The 9,172-nt window shown below is 45.9% G+C and overlaps 1 protein-coding gene across 1 annotated transcript in view; it reads left to right on the top strand.

Annotated features, from left to right (window-relative positions):
* The first annotated feature begins 397 nt into the window (after positions 1 to 397).
* atp13a2 (ATPase cation transporting 13A2) overlaps positions 398 to 9,172 on the top strand; it is a 53,812-nt gene continuing 45,037 nt past the window's right edge. Inside the window, 1 exon segment of the mRNA XM_055659112.1 lies at positions 398 to 464. Within this exon segment, the coding sequence (XP_055515087.1) occupies positions 455 to 464 (10 nt within the window). The 5' untranslated portion in view covers positions 398 to 454.

Here is a 9,172-nt window from a genome sequence, read left to right as displayed (position 1 = left end):
GGGCTGTCCGGTGGGAGGGATGACGTGGTTCGCAGGGCGGGCTGTCGAGGAGGGCGGGATGACGCGGTACGCAGGGCGAGGAGGGCGGAGAGCGGCGGGCGGGATTACGTAATACGCAAGGCGGGCTGTCGAGGAGGGCGGGATGCCGCGGTACGCAGGGCGAAGAGGGCGGCAGCGGCGGGCGGGATGACGCGCACGCACGCAGGGCGAGGAGGGCGGAGAGCTGCAGGGCGGGATTACGCGACACGCTGGGCGGGCTGTCGAGGAGGGCGGGATGACGCGGTACGCAGGGCGAGATGACGCGGTACGCAGGGCGAGGAGGGCGGACAGCGGCGGGCGGGATGACGCGGCACGCAGGGCGGCGCTGTCGAGGAGGGCGGAGAGCGGCTGGCGGGAGGGCGGGAGGGAGGGATGAGGAGGAGGTGGCGGTGGTGCTGGCGGCGGCGGGTCGAGCATGGATGCAGGTAAGGAAGGGCGCCGAGGCCGAGGCCGGGCCGCACGGACAGCTCCAGTTCGGCTCAGCGGGATGCGGGGTTCGAACCCCGGGCGGGGCGGGAGTGGGGGTCAAGCCGCTGTGAGGAGGGTCTGAGGGGAAGCATCCGGACGACAAGACAGCCCGGGCTGCAGGTTCGATGCCGGCCTCCCCTCCCCGGGGACATGTCAGGCCAGAGGGCACCGCATTAGTGTGAGTGCGGTCAGGAGATCCCAACTGAGGGGGCCCTGCAGTAGAAATCCGAGGATTATTTCCTTTTGACCTCCTGTCATCGGGGAGAAAGTGCACTCGACTTGAAACATCACCCATTCCTTCTTTCCAGATATGTTGCCTGTCCCGCTGAGTCACCCCAGCTTTGTGTGTCTGTCTTCTAGAACAAGGGTTCCCAACCTGGGATAAATTGCACCTACCCAGGGGGTAAATGTGTTGATTCTGGATTTGTACATATTTTTTTCTCATTGACTGACTGACTGACTGTTTGGTTCTGGTAGACCGGTATCTGTTCATCATTAGTTGTTCATAAATAAGTGCAATAACATTGTTATGTGCTATTAAAGTTGCCAGGGGCGAAAAGGGTTGGGAACCCCTGTTCTAGAACAAGGGTTCCCAACCTGGGGTAAATGGGACGGAAAAAGTTGACAACCCTTGTTCTAGAAGATACAGGAGTCTGAAAACTAACGTGAAGGTTCAGGAGCACTTTCTTCCCACAAATATCAGGCTATTACACACGACAATCTCAAAATAAGACTTTGGGGGGCATTGTTTGTTTTCATATATATTGAGCTTTTTGTTGTTTATTATGGAGTTTACAGAATATTATGTTTTCATTTTTGTTGTAAGTATGAAGTTCGTTGTTCTGTTTTGGGATACGTGACAGTGAAATACTCTTGACTCTCTTGAGGAAGTTGGAATTGACTGGTGGAACTGCCACCTCACAGCGCCACGGAACCGGGACCTCGGGTGTGCTGCCTGTGTGGAGTTTGCATGTTCTCCTTGTGATCATGTGGGTTTCCTCCCATGTCCCAAACGACGTGTAGGTTTGTAGGCCAGTTGGCCTCTGTAAAACTACCCTAATGTGGATGAGAAACATAACATAGAGCTAGTGTGAACGGGTCATCGATGGTCGGTCTGGACTCGATGGGCTGAGGGGCCTGATTCCATGCTGTATTTTAAACTAAATCACACACATCATTTGAAGACCTTTTTTTAGCAACACATCATCGGAATGAGGTTCGGACAAAGTGACAGACCGCTCCGTTTATGATGTTATTCATAAAGCACATCTGTTGTCAGCAAAGTTACAGAAATTCAATGAACCGTCCTATCTTTTGCACGTGGCAGCAGGAGGTTCCCCCCCCACCCCATCGTACTCAGCGGCCCCCAAGGCAATCTTTGCCTCGTGAGGAAGCTGGAGTAAATTCCCACACATCTACTCCTACCCTACAGTTTATTGCAAAACCTAGTCGGTTGTACAATATTCTATGTTTTGTCTGTATAGTAATCTTCAATAATGTTCTGTTGCAAAGCTAACTTTGTTTGTATATAAGCAGCTGCCCTTGAATTAACTCTTATTTTAAAAACCTCAAAATCTATTTTGAGCTATTGTGGTGGAACAAAATACACCGGCAACCCCTTCACCCTTTCACCAACACTATAGAATAATATCGAGGTTTTGCTTCATTTATATTGAGGCTGAAACATAAAGGAAACAGGTTTACCACAGAGAAGTACCTGTTCCCTATACCATCCCAGCTGTTTCTCTGAGTAGTACTGCAACTGACTTGGATGGTCTAGACTAACGTGGCACTCTAAAAGACAAGCATTGTAAGCTTACAGTTTAACCAAGGGAGCATTTTATATCCCAAATCGCCCTGACTTCCCTCCCCTATTTGGGGGAAGGGGAGGGAAGTTATCTTTGTGCCCTCACCATATATTTAATATATTTTTCTGAGGCAAATTGTTATTATCGTATTGCTGTTTGTTCAACGTTACTGTAGCAGAGTAAAATACTGGACTAACTCAGCTGGACAGGCAGCATTTTTGATTGGAAGGAATGGGTTACATTTTGGGTCGAGACACTTCTTCAGACGGAGCGTCAAGGGGTGAGGGAAACGAGATTTGGAAGGATGCGGTGTGAAAATGAGGGATCAAAGGGGACATGGATGAAGGAAAATGTCTGTTATCACACCTTGTATCACACAGACAAAAAAACTGGAAATTGTCATCAACCAATTGTAAGATTTGAATAAGAAAATCTTTGGCGATAAGATATTGGGACAAAAAGATAGAGCCATAGAGGGAGTACAGAGAAGGTTCACCAGACTGATTCCTGGGATGTCAGGACTTTCATATGAAGAAAGACTGGATAGACTCGGCTTGTACTTGCTAGAATTTAGAAGATTGAGAGGGGATCTTATAGAAACTTACAAAATTCTTAAGGGGTTGGATAGGCTAGATGCAGGAAGATTATTCCCGATGTTGGGGAAGTTCAGGACAAGGGGTCACAGTTTAAGGATAAGGGGGAAATCCTTTAGGACCGAGATGAGAAAAAACATTTTTCACACAGAGAGTGGTGAATCTCTGGAACTCTCTGCCACAGAAGGTAGTTGAGGCCAGTTCATTGGCTATATTTAAGAGGGAGTTAGATGTGGCCCTTGTGGCTAAAGGGATCAGGGGGTATGGAGAGAAGGCAGGTACAGGATACTGAGTTGGATGATCAGCCATGATCATATTGAATGGCGGTGCAGGCTCTAAGGGCCGAATGGCCTACTCCTGCACCTAATTTCTATGTTTCTAAGATGTCTCTCAGTAATGAGCCTGAGTGTATTGTAAAAAACTCAACATTTTGTGTTATTTTTTAGCAGAGGTTCAATATTACATTGTCACGTTCCAATGTGTAGAGAAATTATTGTTTTGGATACAATTCAGTAAAATCTTACTATTCATAAGCACAATTATATCCAAGAACTAGAAGTTTTTAAGAAGGAATTGCAGATGCTGGAAAATCGAAGGTAGACAAAAATACTGGAGAAACTCGGCGGGTGAGACAGCATCTATGGAGCGAAGAAAAAGGCAAAATTTCGGGTCGAGGCCCTTCTTCAGACTGATGTGGGGGTGGGGGCGGAAAGAAGAAAGGAAGAGGCGGAGACAGTGGGCTGTGGGAGAGCTGGGAAGGGGAGGGGAAAGAGGGAAATTGGGGAAGTCAGTGTTCATACCGTTGGGGTGCAAGAACTAGAATATTAGATTACACTGAGGCAGGACACAAAGCTGCAACACATCCCTCCCCATCTTGTAACCTTCAAGTTTTAAAGTTTAAAACAATGTGGAATTGTTCAGTCTTAAAAAAAAAAACGGAAACCAGACCTGACTCTTCACTCATTGTAAAATAGTCAATGTAAAATTAAATTCTCTGACCGACCGCCTGTAACAATGTTACAGTATTCAGATTCCTGGAAAATATTGGTCGAACAGTCAAATGAGGCTTTAAATTGTTTTAAAAACATGTCACCCGTGCACACCACCTTCTGGCAAGCTCGAGCTTTTTGTTGCAGAACTTGTTTTAATATTCATAAACCCCCAGATAGGAGGGAAACCAAGAAAGGATGTAAGCAGACGTTTTCAATTTTGCTTTCTTATATATATTCTTTCGCCCCCCCCCAAGGCTGGGGATTTATACTTTCTATGATCATGACTTGTTTGCTTTTCCTACCTGAGAACTGTAGCTTCTTCCCATCTTAGTTTTACTTCATTACAGAGAGATAGAGCGTGGAAACAGGCCTTTCAGCCCACTGAGTCCATACTGACCATCGATCACCTGTACACTAGCACTATCCTACATGGCAGGGACAATTTACAATTAACCTCCAAAGCAGCAGGGTTGTTAAAGGGATGACATGAGGTGGGTCGTGGTTTGGACGAGAGGGTGGGCCTTTTGGCATGCAAGTTTCAGGTCCAAGTCTCACTCCAGTAATGTGAGCACAAATAGCCTAATCTGATTTACCAAGGTACTGCACTGCATGACTAGAATTGCTGTAATTCAGATTTAGTTTTTAGATAAGTCTGAAGAATGGTCTCGACCCGAAACATCACCCATTCCTTCACTTCAGCAATGCTGCACTGCCTGTCCCGCAGAGTTACTCCAGCATTTTGTGTCCATCTTTGGTGTATAACGAGCATCTGCAGTTCCTTCCTATAGATATGGTGTTAAACTGGGCTTCACTCGTTTTCTCAAAAGTACTTAAAATATCTCATGGCACCATTTCTAAAGAGAACTATGGTATTATCTTCAATCTCCCACCCAATATTTATCCCTGAACTAGCCCCACAAATTGCTTCCTACATCAATCCTGTAACTACTGTTTAAAAATCTGTCAATGCACTACACAGTAGATGTTTGGAACTTTATTTAGTGAGTGATTTTCCTCTGTAAAATTACTGTCCTCAGAAACAGGAGATCAGCTCCTTTTAATCAAGGTGGTTATAGAGTCATAGAGCAATTCCTACAAGTTAGCAACATATCACATGTATTTTCGCTTTCAGATTTGCACCATCAGCCAGCCAAATAAATACATTCCTGCCTGCCCCGCTGAGTTACGCCAGCATTTTGTGTCTCTCTTCGATTTAAACCAGCATCTGTAGTTCCTTTCTACACAAACAAAAACCTACAGTCATGGTACATCTGGGCTTACAGTCAAGAAGCTGCTTGTTGCCCGAGTAAGCTGAAGTCATTTTTTGTGCAGTCTATTTGGAGGAAACAGGACATGGATTTCTTGGATACTGTCCAAAGCACACACCCTTTCACAATAACGATGAAGTCAACAATCCATAAAGATGAGCAATTGAATGCTGTTTGTAATACTAGTAAGAATAAACATAGACATAGACATAGAAATTAGGTGCAGGAGTAGGCCATTCGGCCCTTCGAGCCTGCACCGCCATTCAATATAATCATGGCTGATCATCCAACTCAGTATCCTGTACCTGCCTTCTCTCCATACCCCCTGATCCCCTTAGCCACAAGGGCCACATCTAACTCCCTCTTAAATATAGCCAATGAACTGGCCTCAACTACCCTCTGTGGCAGAGAGTTCCAGAGATTCACCACTCTCTGTGTGAAAAAAAAACTGTGTAAGAAGGAACTGTAGATGCTGGTTTAAGCCGAAGATAGACACAAAAAGCTGGAGTAACTCAGGCAGCATCTCTGGAGAGAAGGAATGAGTAACATTTCGGGGCGAGACCCAGTCCGAAGAAGGGTCTCGATCCGAAACGTCACCCATTGGTTCTCTCCAGAGATACTGCCTGTCCCGCTGAGTTATTCCAGGTTTTTGTGTCGATCTGCTGTTTGTAATAACAATGTCTTGCCCACAGCAGTGTTACAAAATATAAACGGGTCTTTTTAATTATTTGCTCTGCCACATGCTTTGAAATTATTTTACCACTTCCTGCATCCTTCCAAATCTTTCCTAATGCCTGTCCACTACTTTGATCACTATACAGTTGGTTGGCACGGTGACGCGGCAGTAGAATTGCTGCCTTACAGTGCCAGTGACCTGGGTTCGATTCCGACTAGGGGTGCTTGTCTGTATGGAGTTTGTTCGTTCTCTCCATGACCTGCGTGGGTTTTCTCCGGGATCTCCGGATTCCTCCCGCACTCCATACGTACGGGTTTGTAGGTTAATTGTCTAGGTATAATTGTGAATTGTCCCTAGTGTATGTAGGATAGTGTTAGTGTGCGGGGTGATGGCTGATCGGCGCAGACTCAGTTTGCAAATGGGCTTGTTTCTGTGCTGTATCTATAAACTAAACTAAACACACACTTGCAGATGTGACTTCATCCACCTAGATCCTAAGCTGTTGAATTTCCTCCCTGGATACAAGGAACTGCAGATGCTGGTTTACCAAAAAAGAGATAAAGTACTTAAGAGGAAAGAAACCTATGTTGGAGTAAGCAGTCTAGGGAGGAAATTCAGATACAAAGTGTCAACGGGTCAGACAGATCCTCTGGTGAATGTAGATAGGTGGTATTTCGGGTGGGACCGTTCTTCAGTCTGGAGAAGATCTGACTTTAAATGTCACTGATCCATGTTCTCCTGACCCACTTTGTTATTCCAGCACTTTGTACATGAATTTATTCCCTAAACTGCTTACTCCCATATACCTTTCCTTCCTCTAAAGTAACTTAAAATTTACTGTGGCAATTTGTTTTATCTGGCCTTGTATATCTTTGGTGCGTGCCTCTGATACATTTTGCATAAGTATCTGGCGATGTTTCCATGTTAAAGTGTAAATGTAAAGTGTTATTGATTTGGACAGAGAGCATGCTTTGGTCTTTGTGCATCTTTGATAAAGGCAGTTCCAGGAAAATGTTTAGACACCAGACCAGCTGTAGCATGATGGAAATTGCTGGGGGATATTCACGACACAAACTGTTGTACAGTTTCAAAATGGAGAGGCTTGTTTTGTTTTGATTTTACCCCTGTTCCTCCATTGCAGGGTAGCTGGAATAATCAAATCTTGTTCCCTGTATTGTTTTATATTTTGCACAGTCAGGGTGAGATAGGCACTGTCTCGTGTACGAAGGAACTGGAGATGCTGGTTTACAGAAAAGATAGACACAAAATGCTGGTATAATTTACAATTATACCAAGCCAATTAACCTACAAACCTGTACGCCTTTGGAGAGTGGGAGGAAAGCGGAGCACCCAGAGAAAACTCACGCAGGTCATGGAGAGAACATACAAACTCCATACAAACAAGCACCCGTAGTCGGGATCGAAACCAGGTTCATTGTTGGTCGAGGGGGAAATGACAATGAGACATACAGTCAAATTAATCGGGAGGATAATGTTCATCAGATGGATTGGTAGATTGCAGATCAATCGGATAGACACCTTGTGATTTCATGGAAATTAAAAGAAGGCACGTTTTCAACCGTCTGAAGAAGGGTCTCGACCCAAACCATCACCCATTCCTTTTCTGCAGAGATGCTGTGTTTAAGAAGGAACTGCAGATGCTGGAAAATCGAAGGTAGACAAAAGTGCTGGAGAAACTCAGCGGGTGCAACGGCATCTATGGAGCAAAGGAAATAGGCAACGTTTCGGGCCGAACCCCGGAAGGGTTTCGGCCCGAAACGTTGCCTATTTCCTATATTGGATATTGTTCATCTCGGGCCGAAACCTTGCATCAGTCTGAAGAAGGGTCTTTCCTTCGCTCCATAGATGCTGCTGCACCCGCTGAGTTTCTCCAGCACTTTTGTCTACATCCAGGGATGCTGTCTGACCCGCTGAGTTTCTTCAGCTTTTTGTGCCTGCCTTCAACTGTCACTATTCTGTTTACCAAGACATTAGCAATCAAAAAACGGTTTGATTGCAGCAGGGATCTGTGCTGTGAACCATTTGTAACCCAGACTGCTTGCAAGTCGGAAATGCAGTCAAGAGCCAAGTTCCCACACAGCAGAAGGTGCCTGCAGCTGCCAGGAAAATGCCTGACACCAGTCAGATTAGAACTTGATTGTAAACTCACTCTACAGATATCCTCAGTTGCTATTTGTAAATACCAGGTAGTAGTTTAGAGTTTAACATTGTGTGCAAAGGCTAATAAGTGATGATCTGAAGAAGGGTCTCAACTCTACAGTGATGATCTGAAGAAGGGTCTCGACCCGAAACGTGGAGAAGCTGCCTGTCCCGCTGAGTTACTCCAGCATTTATTTTTGTGTCTTCCTAGGTGATGGCACTTGGTTGGCAATGATTCTTTTGTTTTTGCATCGTGAATGCACTAATGATAGAAATGGTGGTTTCATTGCCCTTCGGCTTGTTTAGTTTAGAGACACAGTGCGGGAACAGGCTCTTCGGCCCACCGAGTCTGTACTGACCAGCGATCCCCGCACATTAACACAAGCATACACACATTAGGGACAATTTACACTCATACCATGTATACAAACCCAAGCTGATTAACCTGCAAATCTGTACGTCTTTGGAGTGTGGGAGGAAACCGAAGATCTTGGAGAAAACCCACGCAGGTCAAGGGCAGAACGTACAAACTCCGTACAGACAGCACCCGTAGTTGAGATCAAACCCGGGTGTCCGGGCGCTGTAAGGCAGCAACTCTACAGCTTTGCCACCGTGCTGACCTCATTTTTTAATAAATAAAGGCAGGCTTGTGCTTTCCACTTGTGCTTTTATGTATTATGGGATTATTACAATACAATACAGGTGCACAACCTTTTATCCGAAGTTCCAAATAAGGAAAACCTCCGAATAGCGACATTTTTTCAGTCCTTGAAGAAAGGTCCTTGAAAACGTTCACCGAGGGCGGCCCGCAGAGGTGATAGCGGAACCTCCGGTCGGTCCTCGAAGAAAGGGGAACTAAATCCCCATTCATAAAAGAGAAGGTGAGGGTATATTGCGCGGGAGGGTTAATAATTGACAATCTGCTGCTGCCTGCCCGCTGAGTTAAAACGTTCCCACGGTAGACTCACGATACACAGTGTATCGTGAGTCTTGCATGAGAACTTTTTAACTCAGCGGGCAGGCAGCAGCAAATTGTCGCTCCCTTAAGTTTCACCCCCACCTACACCCCTCTGCTTCCCGGCCATGTGTGTGACCCCTTCCCTCCCCTCTCCAGCTCCCCGCCCATTGCACCGGCGCGGGGGTTTTGCACTGTCTTCACGTCGGAGCT

This window comes from Leucoraja erinacea, chromosome 30 (assembly GCF_028641065.1).
Source record: "Leucoraja erinacea ecotype New England chromosome 30, Leri_hhj_1, whole genome shotgun sequence".
Classification (NCBI taxonomy): domain Eukaryota; kingdom Metazoa; phylum Chordata; class Chondrichthyes; order Rajiformes; family Rajidae; genus Leucoraja; species Leucoraja erinaceus.
Note: the sequence above shows the minus strand (reverse complement) of the source record. Positions and strands in the feature narration are given on the sequence as shown.